The sequence below is a fragment of the Periophthalmus magnuspinnatus genome, chromosome 2 (genome assembly GCF_009829125.3).
Source record: "Periophthalmus magnuspinnatus isolate fPerMag1 chromosome 2, fPerMag1.2.pri, whole genome shotgun sequence".
Lineage (NCBI taxonomy): Eukaryota > Metazoa > Chordata > Actinopteri > Gobiiformes > Gobiidae > Periophthalmus > Periophthalmus magnuspinnatus.
This window is the reverse complement of record NC_047127.1, coordinates 13,368,959-13,391,146: the sequence shown is the minus strand read 5'-3', so window position 1 is coordinate 13,391,146 and position 22,188 is coordinate 13,368,959. Positions and strand designations below refer to the sequence as shown.

Below are 22,188 nucleotides of genomic sequence, written 5' to 3'. Positions count from 1 at the left end.
ATGACTCAGTATATATACATTTAAATGCCAGTATAAATACATTTACTCATTCGCAATGTAGTTTGTATAAAAAATGTTGCTATTAAATTAATATTGACTAAATATTGATGTCCATCCCACGTCTGCGGCCTCCTCATAAAAGTCACCGTGCACTACTGGAATTAAGACAGAATTGCCAAGTTGAAATATTGACATGTTCATGAGTTATGTAATTATTCAGACACTGTTTAATATTTGTCTGTTGACATAATGGCAATATAATACAATTAAATAATGAAGTTCAATGCAAGTTTCCAACAAACCTTAATGATCCATGAGGGAAATTGCTTTGCTCACAAATGACATTATAATAACGAAGAGCAAAACATTTATGAAATCAACATAATTAAAGTATTAAAAATAGTAAAACGAAAACTTTTGCGGGGTGAGATTCTGTGAACATGTTTTCTAACTACTAAGATCTTCCTTATGATTACATACATTGCTTTTTGTTGTTAGCTGAAGATACTGTATTAGCAGATGTATGGAAGTGTCCCATTAGTGTTGTCACGATACTAAATAACAACTTGATTTCGATACTTAATACCGATACCACGATGATAATAAAAAGCACCATTTATTTGGACAATAGAATATGATTCTCAACATTAAATTTCTTTTCTATTCCCATTTGACCTTATATCTGTGTGTACTAGTCTGTGTCTTATACTTGTTCTTTTAGCATGTGACTTTTTAGCATCGATACTTGTTCAAATGAGTATCTAGTTTCAATACTATTTTACCATGGATTAGCATCTGATTTTTGATACTTTCGACAGTCCCCGCACAGTGATTTTCGTGAATAGGTGCCATCTCTTCATCTTGTATTCAGTGACTCTATTTGTTCAGACTTATATATGTTTGTTTAAACCTGATTTATTGCAGCTGTTAAGGTTTTATTGATTTTAAAGTGGGTGTAAGTTGTAAAGTATAAAAGCCGGCGTTATCGTTGGATATATAAAACTACCGTGTCTTCTTGTTTTGCTGTAGGTGCATGCTGCGAGTGCTGGACTCCTTTGGGACAGAACCAGAGTTTAACCACGCCCACTACGCCCAATCCAAAGGTCACAAGACGCCGTGGGGCAAGTGGAACCTCAACCCCCAACAGTTCAACACCATGTTTCGTAAGTACACTTGGGAAAACATCGTAGACCGTATGAAGACGTGGAATAAGTGAGTCTATGGATAGCATTTAGATATCGGTGGTATCGGTGATGTAGATGGTTCTTACAGGTATTGGTGCTGGTCCGATATCAAAAATGTAGCACAAATATTTTTTTCTCAATACTATATTTTACTGTAACTTGATTTTAAAGGATTAATATCGGCAAATATCGGCATTGGCCACAACAGAAAGACCAAACCAGAGCAAGTACTAGATATCGGTATCTGCTCAAAAAAAAAAAACTTGCGTAATAACATATTTTGCTCTGTGTAATCTGCTATTAAAATGTCGCAGATATTTTTTTCTATTCATTTCAAGTTTGACGTCAGCGCGTCAGATTAGACTAATAAGTAAAAATGCAATAACAAAGATGCATCTGCAGGTTTACACAATGCTACAAATGATTTTATGTCCCAGATAAATACACAATGTGAGATATACAAGTCGTCGTAAATCCAGCGTGTTGCTTTTAATGGAAAGTCATCAGGCAGATTAAAGCCAAAGTAATGGGCCAGAGTAAAGTGTCCATTTTGAGTGATTATAAAAGTAGGACATGAGGGTGTTATGTGGACTGCTCCTGCTGCAGCCGTCACAGCTTTGAACTCTTTTTATTTTGACATTCAGAACCACGCCACAACAATAGTGTACGATAAAGATATTTATATTGCAGGTATGGATAGACGTGGAGGCTGGGGAGAGAGGTCTTCGGGCAGAAAGATGAACAAGAGACACGAGATGGGAGGGAGGGGGTCGAGAAAGCGGAGACTGACGGTGTTGCCAGGATAGGCTCGTGTAACTAGGGCTTCTGGGTAATTAGAGGCGTGGTTGAGGTGAGCTGCGGTTCGCCAGAGAGGAGCAGGAGGAGCAGGAGGAGCAGGAGGAGGAGGAGGAGGATGACGCGTGGTCCTGCTCCTGAATCTCAGTTAACCGTGTCACCTGCATTTATAGATAGTTGTATGATTTTTAACAGTATTTGTTTTCTTCAGAGCACCTCGACTTTGCTAATTACTTGGAATTAGACAAACTTGTTGAATTCACTAGGGCTTTATTATTATTTGGACACCGTAGCTCATTAGTACGAAATTTCTTACACAATATAAATCTTACAAAGTACAAGAATTTGCACGTTACATTGCATCTATTGTGTTGAGGTTATGGTTTGGAAATGGTTTGTCATCACTCAAGTACTGGGTGATAGTTGTAGCTGTAGTATTAGCAGTTGTAGTTACAGTAGTAGTAATTGTAGTGGTCTATATTGTTTGTGGAATGAATTTTGAGTTGAAACTGTCATCGATCAATGCAAAGAAAAAGCTCTTTTTCATACCGTCCTCTCTGAACACGAGTATCCCCGCGCACATGTATTGTGGTGAATCCCCCATAGCACCTCTCCCCTCTCCTCTCTCTCCTGAGGGTTGACCTTCTCCCTTTAGCTCAGAGAATGTGAAATGTTATCCCGATAGTCCCTTCAGCGGGGTGATTCCCAGCGTGTCCGGGATCCTGGTACTTATCAATAGCCCCTTTGTGCTCGGGACGGTGTCTGTCTCTCTCGTACCATGGCCTTAAGAGCGTGCAGGTTAGATGGATATCAGCTTTGGCTTTCTGTTAAAACCAGAGGCATCACTTCCAACCGCAGGGGAGCTGAAAGACTAGCTGTTGGGATTGTACTACACGGCTCTCAGGCAGCGGGTTACAACCTCTGGGTGGTTCAAGACATGTTATTCTCAATATGTGGACACGCTATAGCTACACAACTTATAATATTACTGACAGAAGAGTACATGCAGTTTAATGAGCTTTGTTTGTATTGTTTCTGCTAAAATCACCATTCTAGTTATATTTTAGCCCTTTGTAGTTTGACTGTTGTCTTTGAGCTATACAGAAAGTACTAGTTGTTGTTTAGCTATAATAAATACACTAAAAACATTGCCACCAGGATTTAACTAAGCAAATAGGTTCTTTCCTCCTCCGGTTGGTTCAGCAACAGTCTGTGGTCAAAGAATGAGGTCAGCTGACACCTGAATATACTGAATGACCAGGTTATTCCAGCAATGGATCCATCAAATTGTGACAGAGTGGTTCAGGAGCATGAAACATCATTTTCACACATGGATTGTCCACCACAGAGTCCAGACCTTAACCCCATTGAGAATCTTTGGTATGTGCTGGAGAAGGCTTTGTGCAGCGTCAGACTCTACCACCATCAATGCAACATCTTGGTGAAAAATTAATGCAACACTAGATGGAAATAAGTCTTGTGACATTGCAGAAGTGAAATCGAAACAATGTCACAGCGAATATGTGCTGTAATCAAACCTAAAGGCGGAACAACCAAATATTAGAATGTGTGACCTTTTTTTTGGTGCCGACTTCTTTTATTTTTTTTGGCCAGGCAGTGTATGTTTGTGAGCTATGAGGTGATTGTCAGTATGCCGGGTTATGTAAACCAGGTTAAAGTTGCACAGTGTAACTTTTCTGCTTAGGTGAGGTGTCTGTTGCCATGGTAATGTCACTGCGCTTTATTCAGTTAACAGTTCAACAGTTGTTTTATTGCAAAAAAAACAAACCCTGAAACAAGATAAAACACAAACTTGAAAATCACTCTTTCTTATCACATGCTTGTCCCTATGGAAACAGATCAATAGATAGTTCAGTGCTATACTGTGGAACATTCTTGGCCAAGCAATAACAGTCGCAATAATTAGTATATCGACTAAATTTTTCTTTGGAAACATGGGGAGATTTTGTTATTTTAGTTGTAACAAGAGAAAAAGTGAAAAGATTTGAGCTGTACAGGTTTGAATAAGTATCGGTTCCTTCTGCGATTTATTTATTTTAGTTATTTAACGTAATATAACCTAGAGACAAGCAGTCCTCGCCCAGAAAAAGTGACTTACTCGTGAACCTTTGCGTCGTAACTGTACCCTATAAAACAATAGACCGCATGATCCCACACACCCTAACCATGATGTTTTACTTTCTTAATTTCACTAGCACACACTTGTCTTTTATCGCCTGTCTTTTGTGTTAAAATTTGTACGATGAATCAGTGACTGCGGGCAACAGGAGCAGCATGTGGCCCTGTTCCAATGAGACAACACCGGTTCAAATTGACCTCATTTATCTGTGATTCAGACAGGACAGGGTTTCCTCCTCTGCATGTGTGTGTTTGAATGGGCCCACACCTGCCACTGTTTAGCTCCACCGGTCGTTAATAATGAAATACAGCAGTGCCCTTTCTATAGTTATCAGATGCACACAGTTAATTACCGGGCAACGATTCAGCTGGATGGGATTGGCTTGGTATAACCGGTAGAGCATAAATAAGGGAGCAGCGGCAGAGTGGTTGGCGTTCCTCTTGTTTAGAAGGTGGTTGTGGGATACAGTGGAGACGGTGGCTATGTTCACATGCGCACCAAAATCTGATTATAATCCGATTTCTGGAGTTTTAAATAACGTGCAAACTGCCAAATGTCATGTGAGTATCAGAGGGGCCATGATCAGAAAGAAATTATGGATAATTTTGCTGTTTACGTGTCTGTTTAATAAACTTAAATCTACAAAAATCTGATAAAAATCGTAGTGGCTTTATAAAAGGATGTTGCTAACACACTAGCCGCCACGTTCCAAATACGAAGTGATCATGGGTGCGCTTCCAGCTCCACCAACTCAGGCTTCAATTCACTTTACATTGAAAAGCTGTCGCCCCTCTCTCTGTAACTGCTGCTGTCAGACTCATCAGGTTGTCTTAAAATGTTCGTATTAACCCGCTCTACATGATCCTGGTGTTTTTAGTTCACAATTTTGTCTGTGATTCAAGATATGAACATTAATAACAGACAAATCAGGCGTCTTCTTTCCCTGAGGTCACTCCCGCTAGCGTTAGCAACAGGTTTGATTGACAGCATTGCTAAGTGCCCATCCCCTGCTAAACGAGCGGTGCAGCGGGAAGAATCGTTACCTTCGATGACCTCGCTCTGGATTTCTGCGTATTCCCTTAGTCGTCCGGGTCTGATCCACAGCAAAAGACGAAGTTTAAATCTATCAACTGGACAAATCGTTGTAGATGTGAAGACGTCACACTCACTTAGTCCAGTCTATGATAATAATCCAATTTTGAGTGTGTATGTAACTGCAGCCACCGTGTCCTTTGGTTGTAAAATTAAAGGACACCACAATGTCATAATGTTAGGACCAGTTTAGATGGATGGACAGATGGATGGATGCTTTTGAGTGTTTTATAGCATCATGAGAAAGCCTTTTCTACTTTGGACCAGTCCTGGACAAAAGAGGGATGACACTGTCCATGTTTGTGACACCATCATGTTTGATAAATACAATTACCATGAAAATACCCTGTTAATTCCTGTATTATCCCCATTTCCGAAACTATTTTAATGCACTTAAATGTATTTTAATCATGCCAGTTAATGATTCCCTGTCATTACTTGTCCCATTACACAGAGCACTTGAAACTTATAAACAAAACAAGGAAATGCTTGTGCTGCTCTTATAATTCACTTGGCTTTGTCCTGTAGTCTCCAGTAATGATGATTAATGGGCAGGGATGGCCATTACCGACCTTGTAACTGACCCGGACTATTGCCTGATAACATCCCTGTCTCTCCCATTCACTTAAGTATTTTTACATCTTTATTAGTGTTTAAAATCAATACAGTTCGTCCATCTTCTGCCAGCTGTGTGTGCCATAGGCTCTGGACATGCTCCTCTGTAGTGCTTTTTCTATAGGGCTGTAATCTAATACTCTAATACTAATCATATTTGGGTGCCCTGTTGTCCCGGATATGGATCTGAGAATAAAGATGGTTAGGCTTGTTTTACTTGGTACAAATGGTTCAATAATAGTGATTTGATTTGGTGATAATGGCACTACCTGAGTTGTTGTAGGGATAGAGGCAGCCTTTGTGTCGGTCCCAAACCTGGATAATTACATTGGGTCACTATAGTAAATGCTACGTTGAAAGATCTTTTTTTTTTCTTCCTTACAATACATTTCATTTGCGTCATTTAAACAAGCAACAAATGACAAAATCACAAATATTTAGTTTAATATGAGATGTCACCCTATTTTATTTCTTATATTCAAGGGGATGTTATTAAGTAAAATCTGATATGGATAATTAGGATGGTCTGAAAGCATGAAATGAGGAATAACTTTGGACCACTGCAAATGTTTTTCATGTTTTTATGAGAGGACCTAAGCAATGTTTAACCTCTTAAGTCCATATAAATATTATTAATCAACATGATCAGTATACTTGCTCACTTTAATATATGTTATCTCCTTTGATAAGTTCCTTTTTACTGACAAAATTTCGGTTTGGCAAAATGTGTCATTGACGAGCTCCTTGGCACACTAACATTTCAATGTGCCACTACAGCAAGGCTTCTTATATAATGTATTTTAACTTCTGACCCAAATATAAATTCCAATGACCTTAGAAAGCCAATAGACACCAGTGTAGACTTTGTCTTGCTCAACTGTTTGTTGGGCCATTGTAAATACAGGTGTGATTGACGAGAGACATTAGGAGTGGACAGTTTGGTGAAGGAGAGAGAGTGACAGCTAAGGACAAAGCAAATATGTGCTAAGTGCTAACATACTGTAGCTCACACTGTTGGACTGGTGTTTGCACAAAACCTGGCACATTCAAAGGCAGGGACACAAAAACGGGAAAAACAAGATTCTATCTGAAATAGCCGTGTAGGAAACAAGGTGATTTATTATTGTCAACGAGGGCTGCAGCGAGTAATCAACCAATAATCAACTAATGGTAGTCGTATTTTTATAATATTAATCGTTAATCGTCTGTCCCTCATAGACTTTGGAAGAGTAAGCAAAACTTTTAGTCCTATTTGAGAACTATTTCTATTGATTAACAAAACTAAAACTGAAGTAATTGTATTAAAAAGTGTAACTGAGTACTACCCACATCTGATTTGGACAGTTTGATTGTGTGAGTAAATGAAAGTCACATTTATAAAACATCTGTTCATGGATCCTGACATTGACCCAGTTTTAGACCTGGTTTTGTCTTTAGCTCTGTTTTTTCCCAGGCTTGCGTCTTACATAATAAAACAAAAGTTGCTTAAGTTACAGTAGCATACTTTTTTATTGTTACAAACTTTCAAGACATACAGTCTTTTATTCAATCTTTTCCTGTAATCGTCTCATCTTTATCCATAAAATCTTTTTGTGCTGCTCTATAGGAATAAGAGCTATTCAAAACATTTGGGACACCACCTGTGGCACCTGTGTGTATCTAGGACGATGTTATTGCTTTGCCTTGAATGTTCCATAGTGTGATATACTTTTATATACCATTTATTATAAATGCTATATAGATCCATTTAATGCCACACTATGAAACATTTCAGGCAAACAATTGCATGTCCATGGAGACAAGCCGTTAGTCATCAATCAAAAAAGTTTGCAATGTACTCTTAATATAACGTTAATCTTCACACACAAAGCTTGAATAAGGTGTCTGGCGCACCCTGCTGGCAACAGTAGGGAGTTAAGCATCGCGAAAAAACAAATTGGCAGCATTGCCATTTTCAGCAGGGAATCACATCTCCAAAGTGAACTTAAAGAGGCAGTATTACACTTGTATGAGGTGACATATTTAGATCACCATGTTGCTTTTTGTTGTTCCAAAAATACTATTCACCAAAAACAACATATAACATTTTTGATTACTTTCAATTTTGTCTTTGACGCTAACCGCCTTTTTTTAAATAGGGCCTGGGACAGATTGCAAGATTTCTCATGCATGGATGACATTAAAAAAAAAAGCTTTCAGGCATGTTTTTGATGAGGGAACGACGTTATAACGACATGTTAAAATAACATGTCTCCTTTAACTTAATTAGTGCTTAATAAGATACTACGGCTTCCGGTGTTACTTCAGTAAACAGTTGTGTTAAGCCTGTACATATACTCCTTCAGCGACTATCTCTATCTCCAAGGCATATTTTTCTTCCATCTTAATGCTTTTACCATTGCTCTGTAGTGAAAAACAAAACGCATGTGGTTTGAATTAGGAGATGAGGAGCACATTTAAAAATGGGAGAATCCACCGTCCAACCTCCTGGAGTAAAAATAAACAAAAGCCATGTGAGAATCTCCATCGCACGATGTCATCCGTCTTATATAATACTCTTAATGGTAAAGGCTTACACATGGGGCCTCTAGTATTTCCATGTGTTGTTATGAATGAGTGTATTTATGTCGCTTCATGGCGTGTTAAAATAATAGGACTTTGACATTGCATAGTACTGACGGCACATAAGGAAATTCAGTTGTCAGATCCAATATTTAGTTTTGGCCTACTTTTAAGGAACTATATCACCAAAGGCTTCATTATAGATGTATTTTAAATATATTGCATTATATCAAATTTAAAGCACATTTCAGCTTACTGTTAACGCCACAGTATGTAACTTTTTAGCTGAAAATTGGACTAAATTGGAGTTTTTTTGTTTTTTTTTTTCATTTTGATAGGTTTGTCAGCACTATAAACACAATCTTTATTTTTAGCGTGTTTGACAAACTTGAGTCTTACAGTTTTACATGGTCTGGAGGAGAGTGTCCTCCTGCTTGTCTCCATGGAAATGTTGTTCATTTGGCTATAATATTCCACAGTATGGCATAAACCATATACCTTTTAACCATGATGATGAAATGATTTGGTACATTACATTTTTGCATGAACCACTTTTGAGTCGTTCTACCTAGAGATCAACCGATGAGATCCGCCGATATTTTTATGCCAATTCGTGGAGTCGATTTAGATAATCTCCCCCAAAGTTTATAATTTGAATGCATGTTTTAATACAAACTGGATCAGAGGGCTGTCGTCACGTTTTGTGCAGTATTCTCATTGGACTAAAGCGTTCAAATGAAGCTTTATACACATGTTTAGACAGTTGGTGCACACAAACCAAATGGAGATTGAAGGTCGATAACCGATACGCTAAGAAGTGCAAAAATCGTCTATCTTTAGTTCTACTCCAACTGCTGACTGTTGCTGTCTCAAAATCATTACATAACACAGTATACTAAATGAAAAACTGTCATAGATGATATTATTGCTAGTCAGATTACAAAATAGTTCAATACAGTATAGAGGAACATGGGCAAATCTGACTGCAGTAATTAAGCAAACAACAAATCATCTAGTCCAACACTGCGAACCCTGTGCTAAAGGACTCTGCAAACACGTTCTGAAATGTACAGATTCTCGTATTAGTTAATCAGTTCATATTTCAGTCTGTGTAACCCCTCAGTCGTTCAGGTCTGATCCATAAAAGCCAAAGTTAAATCTGTCAACTGGACAAAACGTCGTAGGAGTGAAGACGATTCCCTGTTCATTCACCGCTTCTTCAGTTCATTTTACCATATCTCAATCTACTTTAAAATGCCAATTCTCCTTTGTAAAATATAAACTTGAAGCACGATCCAAAACATAATGCATAACCATAAATCTACTCACAATACTTGTCAGAAAATTGCAATTTGATATTTTCCCGCTATTGTTTAACCGTATAGCTCCTACACCTGCGGGCCTATTGTATTTCTACGTTTTGTGTGCAGTGTTTATTCTTAACCTCAGGCAGTGTCGTATCTGTTCCAAATTTGTTCTGAATAGAGTCTCATTGTTTGGCTTACAAGCAGATGCCCTCCCCCTCTGTTTGACCCTTCAGCCAGACAAATGAACATAATTACTTGTATCAGACATAGTGGTTTAGTTTAATGGGCGCTGACCACAGAATCCCCATCGGGTAAAGACTTTAACCGCACAGGTCTCAGCAGCGCGTCTCCGCTCGCTCTCACTGTGCGTTTGTGCTTTGGCAGTTAAAACACAGTTAATTTTTGTGTTAATATCAAAGTACTTTTATACGTGTGATTATTAGTCATAGGTTTGTGAGATAAAAAACAAAAAAATCTGTCACTTTTCATGCCTTTTATTGGCTCATAATGATTTTGCAATTAAAGATGAACAGTGTAACTTTTCTGCCACCCGCTTGTGTCATCGGTGATCCATCTCCACGGAGACAAGCGGGCGACGCAACCAGGCTAGTTACCGGTCAGGTTTGTGGAGAAGCGAGCCCACTCACAGCAAGAGAGCGTGTGGGTTTTTTTGTGTTTTTTTCCAGTTTTTCTTTCTTTTAACACTAATAACACGTATAATCAATGTAATGCCATACTGTGGAACATTCCAAGAATCTCATGCATTTTAGAACATGTTGGTGGAGGTCTAAACTACAGATGTGGCAGGTTTTATACAGAACAAGACCCTGTTAAGTCTGCGTATTGTGTTCTTTGCAGAGGACATCGCAGCCTTTGTGAATTGAAATAGCGGTTTGGGTTTTTTTTGGTTTTGTTTCTATAATTAATTTTTGTCCCCTATTTTAAAACCACACATCTAGTACTTGTCAAACCATTTGCTGTGAAAAGCAGATGGCAGCGAGTTAAAAGTTGTTGTTTTTTTTGTTTTTTACTGCAGTGTCTGTTCTTGACCCGTTCATCTTCACGTTTCCATAGCAACCATCACTGGACAAAAAAGGAGCGCAGAACTGTGCCGTGAGACTGATGCAGCTCCAAAATGATCTATTAAACGCTTTAACAAATCAAGCCACACATTATTCTTGCGAGGCTGTGTGAGGAAGGACATCTTTTAGAAAACATACCTTGTGAATTAAAGCATTGGTGAAGATTGTTGAGATTATTTTGTGGTGTGACAGAAAGTACTGTGTTTGGGATTGGAATAGTGGAATAATAATTTCACTTTTGTTTATTTATGATAGCAGAGAAGAAGGTTTGTGCCAGTTTTAGTTTCACATGGATAGGTCCAGTAATTACAGAGATATTAACCTTAAACCAGGTCAACACATCTGTAATCTGATGTTAAACGGCGAATTCTACCATAGAATTCTGACCTGTTTCCAGCTCTGGGTTAAACTATCGGGGTTTTATCTTGTTTATTTTGGTTCTAATCTCTGTTTTGTCCCTCTCTGTAGCTCACACTCCAGACAACAGCTTCCTGGGCTTCGTGGTGGAGCAGCATCTGAACGCCAGCGACATCAAGCACATCGACGACATTAAGAGACAGAACCAGTCCCTCGTCTACGGAAAAGTCGACAACTTCTGGAAGGTACGGAGGCCGCGCAGGGTCATATTTAGCTCTTGTGCTTGTACAGAATGAGGTAGAAGTAAAGAAACCATACAAATAATCACGGAATATGTTGATTTTTACATTACATTATTTTGTTTCAGTGAAATGGGAAAAAAAAACAAATGAACTACATTGACCATAATCCTTTGCAGGGATAATGTTATGTTTTATGACCACTAACAGAGTAACTTCCATAGATTACCTCTTTCCTATGAAACTGAAAACAAGTAAAAATAAGAACATCTCCATGGAGACAATGCAGCACTTCTACTTCTACCACAAACGTTCCTCAGTGTACCTTTAAAATGTGATAAAGTACTATGAGATGTATATTGCTAGATGCGATACCTTTAACCACGTTTGACTACCTCTCCTACATTTTACATCGTGCTGAGAGAAATCCAGAAATTGTGTCAGCTTTAAGTCCGCGAAGTCTTGTGAAATAATCCAAGTATCCAGGGCTCGCAAACAATGTGCAAATCTGTCCAAAGTCTCCAAGTTGTTTTTGTGTAGGATCCTGTAATCCCTGGGCCCTTCTGCCGCAGTGTGGGCATACATTTGAATATATTAAAAGTGAGAGAGAGGGCGATAAGCTGAATTTGAGCTGCTAAACCAGAGTCCGATTAACTTTCTCGCTGAAACTTTTTAGATTTTTTAGTGTTCCTCAAAGGGTTTTATGCCGCGGAGTGCTTTGAAAATGGGGTAGTTTCGCACGGCCAGTCAACCAAAGCCCTCCTTATCTTTACAAGAATATGCCAGAAAATATAATAGAACAGTCTCTTTGTGAATGGAATTTAAAGGTGCACTATGTAACTTTTCTGAGATGGTTTGGTGTTACCTGGAATGTTCCGCTAGATGGCATTAAACCTATCTGTTCTACATTTATTCAGTTACAGGCATTTAATTAAAAAAAACTAAAACATGCATTGACGTCTCTACTGATTTGACCTGTCACCTGCGTGTCTCTGTGCAGATAAGTTTAATGCTATACTGTGGAACATTCCAGGCAAAGCACTAACATCTCCATCTCTTAAATGAACCGTTCCATGATATTTTCGGACATTCTCCTTGTAAAGATGTTGTCGACTGGCCACGCAAAGATACAAAATATTCACCTTTAGTTAAAACATACAACAAAAGCAGGTAAAATATAGAACATTTTTTAAAAAACTACAACACAAGTTCCGAAAATCACATTGGAAGTCCCAGTCCCAGCATGTATTACTTTGCCGTAGCTTTCTAATGCCCGCAGTCAAAGGGACAGCTCACAGCATGTAGCATTAGCCGCTAATCAGCCTCTCTCTTTCTCCATTACCTTCTGCTTTTAATTAAGGGACTTTTTGAGGCCGTGCGATAACGAGCCTCCTCTCCTCCTTTTAACATCCTGTGGTTTCTCTTTTTTTTGTGCCTCTTCCTCTTTGCTTAACAGGCTTGATATGTAAATATATGAAGTCAGTATTTAAAATAGAAACATGGCTGTGCAATTTTGTCTCTCTTTGAAAGTTATATCAATTAGTGTTGTTGATTTTGATACTAAGGAATAGACTCGATACACGATACCGATTCTGATACCACGACGATAATAAAAAACACTCTTTATTTAGACAATAGAATGTGATTGTCAACATTAAATGGTACTACTTTGTTTTACTTATGTCTGTGTAACCCCTCAGTCATCCAGGTATTGATTAGTATCTGATTTTCGATACTTTTGACAACCCAAACCTAAGACTTAAACCTGTTCTATGTAACTTTTCTGGTGTTATTGCTTTGTTTGGAATGTTCCACAGTATAAGGTTATCTTTTCTGCATTTATATATTCTTGATCGCCAGTGCTGGTAATGTTAATGGCCCTTGCATTCAAATGGATATGCACAGTGTAGTCGGGCTGAGTTTATGTGAGAAGGAAGCGAGACACTGGTTTTGAATGTCAAATATAGCCTTTCAGCACGTCATGGTTACAGCGGGTGAAGTAAGGTGAAACTACAAGAATATCGCAACATTTTAGCATTTTAGCGTAATCACCGAAATCACTATTTTAAATTTGATCCACTGCGCAGCCCTAACGATATCCCAACATTATATTTTTAAATGAACGTCTTTTATTATTTGTGTCGTGTCGTTATCTTTTCCTGTTTTAGTTCTTCTGATTTAGACCAAAATTAATCGCGGTTTGTAGCGATATTGCAATATACTCAATATATCGCAATAACACACCGAGGTTCGCCATCTGACAAAATGTTTTTAAAAGAATACTTTAAATTATATAAAATTATGAATGATTTTCCTTATTTTGTTTTATTATAACTGAAATGTTTGTAGTTCTTGGTCACATGGTAAACGGACACATTTTTATATAGCGCTTTTCCATCTTCACGGCACTTTACATCAAGGAACCACTCACACAGTCACACACACGTTCATACACCAGTGTACGCACACACTGGGGGCGAAGGGGGGGGGGGGTCGTTTGCGGGAGCTGGAGTCGCACCGCCAACCTACGAGTCAGTGGATCTGACCTCTGATCGTATATTATCATTATTACGGTTCAGTTTTGGCTTCAGTTCAACACAATAAACCAGAGTCACAGTAACAGTTCAGACAGGAACACTTCACTCAATATTATTTACAACCTGGATAGTGGTTTAAAGCCGTTCACCTCGTTCCATACAAAAACGCTGTAAGATTTTATATTTTAGAGTATAAAGTGGTATTTTGTCCAGCCAAAACCAATCGTTTTGACACCCCGATTCTAGAGGGCGTGATTGACAGGTGGATTAACCAATCAGAGAAATGCATGCTTCATTCAGGTCAAAAACAAACAAAAGGAAGGGGAAAAAAAGGACTAGGAAACAGCAGATTTGTGCAGAATCAACAATCTAAGCCCCAACCTCATCTTCAATTCAGGTATTGGAAGTGATAGATTTAGTTCTGTTGGTTTTTAAGCTCCGTGGTACCCTTCCGAATTCACACAATGTAGAAAAGACTGGCTGCTCATCGTCCATACTAGAGCCAGGAGATGCATAGTATCGCAGTTGATGCTTTGGAGATTTGCAAAATTAAAATATCGAGTGTATTTTCAATAATTAATTAAAAGGGGATGGGGACAAATTGCTCATGATTTTCTGCCTTATATTGTTCGATCTCGTTTAGGTTTGATTTAGTCTTTTCAGATACAAAATAAAATGGCTTTCGGTTTAAGTTTGGATTTTCTGAACATAAACAATCAATTTAATCAGTGCCATTTAACACAAAAAATCAATAACTTCTCTCAACCTTCGGATCAGTGGACAAACACTACCACCTGAGTTACTGTCTTAACAACCATATCACACATTGTCAAATTTTCCAGTATCACGCAACTCCTGGTTTAAATCTGGTTTAGTCCAAATCAACTTGTCTCATCTCAGTTTAACAGCGTTTAGCTAATCGATTGTGCACTCATAAGCAGCCATGTTTGTTTCAACCTTAACAGACCACACGTTTCTCTGATTGGTCAATCCGCCTGTCAGTCACGCCCATCAGAACATCGCAAAGTACAAGAAAATCATATCATCTTGGCTGCCACGCAACTAAACCCCAGCCGATTTCTCGTTTTATACCATTTCAAAGGCCTAAGTGTGTGCTCTCTGCGCGGCATTGTGGGTAATCATAGTATATTATTTCTTTAGACAGACGTTAAAAAGCGACGTATAACCTAACCTAACATAACATACATTACTTATACGGATAAGTAATGTATAGCCTTGTCTTTGGGCCTCCACAGACTGAAAAGGTGTTGCCAGGTATAGTCTGAGGTTGTCAATCTAACAATGCATAGAATGAATACAATGGTGCGAGAATGAGTCAGCGCTCAGACACTGCATTATGATGACTGATTAAAAATACTTGCGACGTATAGCACTTTCAAATGACTCTTCTATTGTTACGGGCTATAGAAAACCTTTTATTTTTAAGAGGATGTGAAAAACATTTCAGTACAGGATGTGGTGAAGACCTGAGGTCATTCGGAAACTTTAAGAGTAACTAAAGTCCCGTTGTATAGACTTGTATGCAAAATATGTGCTTTCTATGATGGGAAGTACTTCAAGTATTCAGTCGCCCGACAAGATAGAAGTGCAAGTTCATTTCCTGATTGACTACACGCAACTGATGTCCTGTAGTTGATTTTAAAATGTAAAAAAATGTAACTGTATATCAGCTTAAAGTGGTTAAGTTTCCTAAAAGACTACGCTAAAATAAAGATTTATTTTTATGTGTGGCCACGAAATTAATTTGATTCTAATTGCAATTGCTGGGATTGGTCCAGTTAATTTCAAACATTGTGAAATTTAGGGAAAACTAAACTCTATCTGACTAATACTTGAAAAGTCTATTTATTTTTATTCTACTGGCTAATTTTAACATTCATTTGAAATCAGGACTTGAATTGTTACTAAAATATCTGTGATTATAATTCTAACTTTCTCTCCATAATCCGACAGCCCTCTTGAGGTTATTTTTTTGTTTCTTGGAAGTTGGAGGAGGATGTGAACAGAAGTTTCCTGCCCCATTCAGCTGGTTTATGACGTTTTTGTTTATGACGCCACACGCCCTCTGCGACCACGCTCAGTTTCGTTTCTGCTCTGACCTGGTTCTGTGCAATTTGCGGATAATGTGTGTTCCAGAAAATCTAAAATGAAAGCCACAACCTACAAGCCACTAACGTTTTATTTTAGTTTGGGTCATTCGTGTATCTAGACTTTAGTTCTGGTTATTAACAAGTTAACAACAAGTTAACCTATTCAAGTACAAGGTCATTTAGGCTTCTAAGTACTACCACTGCTTCTGCTACTACACAAATACCTCTATACTATCTATACTTAGATTCCACTACTACTTTTACTACCATCTCCACCTCTTGATTTTAGTCGGCCCCAAGCTTCGCCTTGGTTTAGATCTGGCATAGTTCTTATCATTTTTTTAAACCTGGTTTAGTAAGGGCAATAACTGCTACTACTACTACTGCTACTTATACTATATTCTACTATATATTTTAGTTCTGGTTTAGTTTTAGATTCATCCTGGTTTAGTCCTTGCTCTAGAGTTGTATTTTTAAATCGATTTAATTACTACCACTTCTTCTACAACTACTACTTCTATGTGTTGTGGCTGTGTTGGAGCGGTGTTGGGGCTGTGTTGTGGCGGTGTTGGGGCTGTATTGGAGCGGTGTTGGGGCTGTGTTGGAGCGGTGTTGGGGCTGTGTTGGAGCGGTGTTGGGGTGGTATTGTGGCGGTGTTGGGGCGGTGTTGGGGTGGTATTGTGGCGGTGTTGTGGCGGTGTTGGAGCGGTGTTGGAGCGGTGTTGGAGCTGTGTTGGGGCTGTGTTGGGGCTGTGTTGGGGCTGTGTTGGGGCTGTGTTGGAGCTGTGTTGGAGCTGTGTTGGGGCTGTGTTGGGGCTGTGTTGGGGCTGTGTTGGGGCTGTGTTGGGGCTGTGTTGGGGCTGTGTTGGGGCTGTGTTGGGGCTGTGTTGGGGCTGTGTTGGGGCTGTGTTGGAGCTGTGTTGGGGCTGTGTTGGGGCTGTGTTGGGGCTGTGTTGGGGCTGTGTTGGGGCTGTGTTGGAGCGGTGTTGGAGCGGTGTTGGAGCCATGCTGAAGCTGTGCTGGAATGATATTGGAGCGATGGGTAATGTCCCATATCACGGTGTGTTTGATGTCTGAGCTGAGGGTCGTGGGAGTGAAAAGTGGAGCACCTCTCTGAATTTTGATAAAGGTTCAAAAATATCACAATTCTGTCAAGTAGGAACATTTTTAACTGGAAACATAATCCCACTCCTACATGGATGACTTTGGCATTAACTGTCACACAAGGCTGACCCAGGTCTAAACCAGAACTAACCAAGGACTAAACCAGGACTAAACAAGGATTATACTAGGATTTTACACCAAGACAAAAACAAGACTAAAACTGGATCAACCATGACTAAAGTAGGACTACACAAGAGCTAAACCAAGACTAAACCAATACTACACCAGGACTTGCATGCTAAGCGTGCACTTTCTGATTATTGGACAAAAAAACTGTTTATATTTACAGAACGCAGTGGACGTATTTTGACCTCAGCTGTTTGTAGAATATATCCGTACTGGGGCAAGACACATTTTGCTCAGATACTTGGGAGAAATTGGGTACATGGGCCTTTAAGTGGTAGCTCCAGGTTATATTGTCGAAATCTACTGTAAACCCCGCACATTCCCCTAGGTCCTTCTATTTCTGCTACCTGTCAAAATAAAACGCTGAAACGCTCAAATCTCCCATCAGCCCTCGCAGCACGGCCCCTGCCCAGCGCATGACTCTTTTTCTCAGGGCGATTTCGAATTCCCGTTTAAATTACAGACCTCTTCTATATTCTGCACTCCCTCCCGCTCACATGCTTCAGTCTGCTCCCACTCCTCGGCAGCGTTTACAAATTTCCTGTGATTTACAAGGTCATAAAACGCACCACCTCCCCCCCTTTAATCAGGCCTTTTGGCACCGCACCTCTTTTATCACTATGGGAGCTAATGCTACTCGATAGGCCCCACACACACTCCCCATTGTGGACACAGAGGCATCGGTTTGTCCAAAGATGTCGAGCTAGCAGGATGTCACAGAGCACGCAGTGTCTCATGTTATGCTAGCTGACGTAACAGAAACGCTAAAGGCTTCAAATAGACCCCAGCGTCCAAGTAAATTGTGTTAATTTAAACGTACTGCATCCAAGTTTCTGTAGGTGGCGTGGAAATACAGTGTTAAAACCGTACGGAACGTTCTCCATGGAAGTCGGTACGTTTATTGAACAACATTTCCACGGAAACCAGCAGGAGAGGTCAGTCTTCAGGCCAAATAAGAGTCAGGTTTGTGGAGATGCGAGTGCAATCCCAGTAAGGACACATGTTTTTCTAAGCGTTTTGGCTAAAAGGTTACATACCACAGCTTTAAATGTAAATTCAAAAACATAATTTGGACTGACATTGAATGCTGAATAAATAAATAAATGAATCAACCAATCACAAGGTGTTAAAATCAAGTGTGTAATATCAAAGACGGATCATTTCGTTTTTTAGTGCAGAGCGTGTCTTTAATCCACTGCAGTCCATTCACCTGTTACCAGTTTATTCATTTGTAAATGATGTCATGTTTTTCTTCCCAACCCTCTCCTCCCTCTCCTCCTCTCTCCTCCCTCTACTCCCTCTCCTCCCTTTCCTCCCTCTCCTCTACTGTCTATGTACTCTGTGAAGTGGAGCATCTGTCCATCGTGTCCTGTGACCGTGAAGCTTTGTGTGGCAGCTGCTTCAGGGTCTGCACTCAAAATCACTACTACTACTGCTACTACTGGTACCACTGCCACTACTGCTACTACTACTACTACTACTACTACTACCAATGCTACTACAACTGGTACTACTACTACTGGTGCTACTACTTGCTACTACTTACTACTACTGACTACTGCTACTATTAATGCTACTACTACTGCTACTAATGCTACTACTACTGCTATTATTATTATGACTACTGCTACTACGACTGCTCATGCTACTACTATTATGATTATTACTACTACTACTGTTATTACTACTATTACTGCCACTACTAGAGACTAGAGATTTCCATTAAATATAGTCCAGGCTATTCTCTTCAAGGTCATTCTAAACATATTCAGGAAAGGTTAATTTCTGTCCCGTGAATGTGACTTTTTTAGAATCGATACTTGCTCAAATGAGTGTCCAGTTTTAGTATCCGGTTTTTGATACTTTTCGACGACGCTAATCCTCATATTTGGTCACCTGTCTTGGTCCTAAACCCTTCACGCTGTCCAGTGTAAATCCCTGCAGTGAGGAGATTAGGAGGTAGAGATTTCAGCGTCTAATTAGGCCCCTGTCCTGTGGCTCTCTGCACACGGACATCCACACTGGGGCTTCTTTAGTTACAGCTGCCCGGCCCCAGGCATCTGATAGGCAGCCCCCGGAGACCACGACGAGCGCTACCTGAAATGTAAGAGCCGGGAGGAATAGGCGAGAGGAGATAGACACATTCACACTCGCCTAACAATAACCGTAGTGTTAAAGCCGCACTGTGCCACCCGCTTGTCTCCGTGGAGATATCATTTCCTTGCCTGAAATGCTCAACGGTTTGGCATCTTGCAGTTTTTCAGTCACAGGTGTCTTTACTGAGACGGGATAGGCACACTCACTCTCCTAAGAATCACTGCAGTGTTAAAGCCGCATTATGTCACCTGCTCGTCTCCACGGAGATATAATTTCTTCGGCTGGGATACATTTTTACTTCAGGCAGACTTTCCATTCCACAGATTTGAGGAACTTGGTCTGGTGGCATCATTCTACCCCCCTGTGTGGTACAAGTGTAAAGTACAGGACACAGGTATAGTCAGTCATGATAAAAGTAATAGAACTACATTAAAGGACATTAAGTCATTTAGAAATAACTGGTATCTATTCAATAATTCAGTCTGTCCTATTTGACGTTCTCTGTTTTAGCTCTACTTGTCCAGTGTGAATGAGGTGGAATTGTGTCTTAAATAAAGGACATGATGGCCCAAATCAATACCTAAAGTAAACGTGTGTGTGTGTTGTGCCTATTTTTAACCTGGCTGTGATGGTTGGCAGATGGTCAGACAGGTACACAGAGGCAAAAGTTCACCAGGCCATCTGACAAATGAGTGTGTGTGGGTAGACAATTTTTTTTTTTTTTTTTTTTTTTGCATTGAAAAAGGCTTTTGATGTAAAAATGTGAAAGAAAGGTGTGTTTAAACATGTGTTTTGAAATGAATATAACTATACCAAAGTCTCATACAGCTACAACATTAACTGTCATTGCTGCGTAATTACAATCCATAAATTGAAAGTCGTCTTCTCTGAGCCTCAAAAACGCTCAGTTCGCATTTTGCCTGTTTAGTTGCGTCATAGATAAAACTCCAGACTTAGTTTTAAGCCCATAAACCATCACTGGCCACATTTGGCGGTCTAACTGGGCTCACAACAAACTCATGGCTCTTTTAGTATATTATTCACAGAGAAAAATGACTTCAATTGTTTAGTTTGTTTATTCCAGTTGCTGACAGCAGAGGGCGCTCAAGTGCAGAAATGCCTTATTGGAAACAGTGTGTAGTCTGTAGTGTGTTTCCCAAATGTATTTGAATATTGTATTAACTTATCCTTTTCTCTTGTTTTTGCAGGACAAGAAGAAGTATCTGGACATCATCCACAGCTACATGGACGTCCACGCCACAGTGCACGGGACCAGTACCATCCACCTGCCGAGCTACGTCAAGAACCACGGCATCCTGAGCGGCAGAGACCTGCAGTTTCTACTGCGAGAGACTAAGGTGAGACAAGCACCAAAAACACCTGCGTGCTTCTGATTTATTACTTTTACCTATTACAGGCGCTATTTTGAAGACTTTTGACCTAGGGCTGCATAATATATCAGTCAGATTGAAATGGCAGTGTGAGTTGGCACAGTTAATCAAGTCTGTAATTATTTAGATTATAGAGTGTCGTCTACAAAGAACAAAATATTGTGACTTTTTAAATTAAAATGTAGTTGCACCTTTAGTTTGGGCGCTACAGACATGTTCTGACATATATGTGAGACTTGTATTAGTTTATCAGTCCATACATCGGTCTTCTCTCTAACGATAATGGTCCTGAAGGTCTTTACAATGTGTCTCTGAACAGAACCCGACTTTTTAAACATATATCACTTATCTAATCGCAGGAAAATCAAATTTTTCCAAAATCGGAGCCCTAATTTGACCCAATAAAAATCCACAGAGCTGCACAAACAGTTCTTAAAAATAATAAGCGTTTTGTGTTTTCATGTCTCATTTAGACGTGTGCAGAAAAAGCCCATAGTGGAGACCCATAAACAGCATGCTCAGGGCTGTTTTGAACTGACCCATTTTAATGACAGTGTTTTGTATTTATGTTTTGTATTTTTTACAAAGGTTCCCTTAAATATGTGGTAAATATATTAAAAAGTTATGTTAACCTGAGGAACTTGAGCTGACTGAAAGTGCATATGACAGGTTTTAATGTTTTTGTAATTATGACTTGCATTGATGGGAGAGTACCTAAATATGTGCTAAATATTTGTCATAGTTTTACATCAGTTAAGAGGCAGATTGTGGGAAAAAAGTTGAGAAAGTCATCAACAGCAAAATGTATGTGCAAGGAAGCTATTTTTCTGACAATATAAACATTCATGGATCAAAATAAAGGTGTTGTTGTACTTGTTGTGTATTTTTAAGCGTTACCTCATAACTACTGTGTAAATTAGACACGTGTTTACCATTATGGTTGCTAGGTAACAATTATGGAATTACCTCTACATGTTATTACTGCTGCTGTGTCCAACCAGGATGTACAATTATAATATGTTAGCTACATGTTTGTGAAATGTGTGGTCTAACCTGTTCTATGCACTTTTGTTTTACGCCAGATATACTTTACCCACCGTAGATCTAATGTATGTCCAGTGCCATTACTACATTCAGACAATATATCACTCACTTCTACATAACAATACATCCTTTCTACACATCCTATTTTGTTTGAATATCATTTAAAACAATTGAAAATATGAAAAATCAAACCTGGCGGCTCATGGCAGGTTAATCCTTATTGCACAGAGTTAGCGCTGATATAAAATTCAAACTATGGCAACACGCTTTGACGGCAGTAAACTTCGTAATACACAGATGAGTGACCTCTACTCTCATTGGTTACGTCCTGACCCGAGGCTTCAT

At 39.3% G+C, this 22,188-nt stretch overlaps 1 protein-coding gene across 1 annotated transcript in view; it reads left to right on the top strand.

Annotated features, from left to right (window-relative positions):
• mgat5 (alpha-1,6-mannosylglycoprotein 6-beta-N-acetylglucosaminyltransferase) overlaps positions 1-22,188 on the top strand; it is a 90,947-nt gene that overhangs the window by 54,727 nt on the left and 14,032 nt on the right. The window contains exons 10-12 of the mRNA XM_033977695.2: positions 1,030-1,163; positions 11,246-11,379; positions 20,617-20,766. Coding sequence (XP_033833586.1) covers positions 1,030-1,163; positions 11,246-11,379; positions 20,617-20,766 — 418 coding nt within the window. The remainder of the gene's footprint in view (positions 1-1,029; positions 1,164-11,245; positions 11,380-20,616; positions 20,767-22,188) is intronic.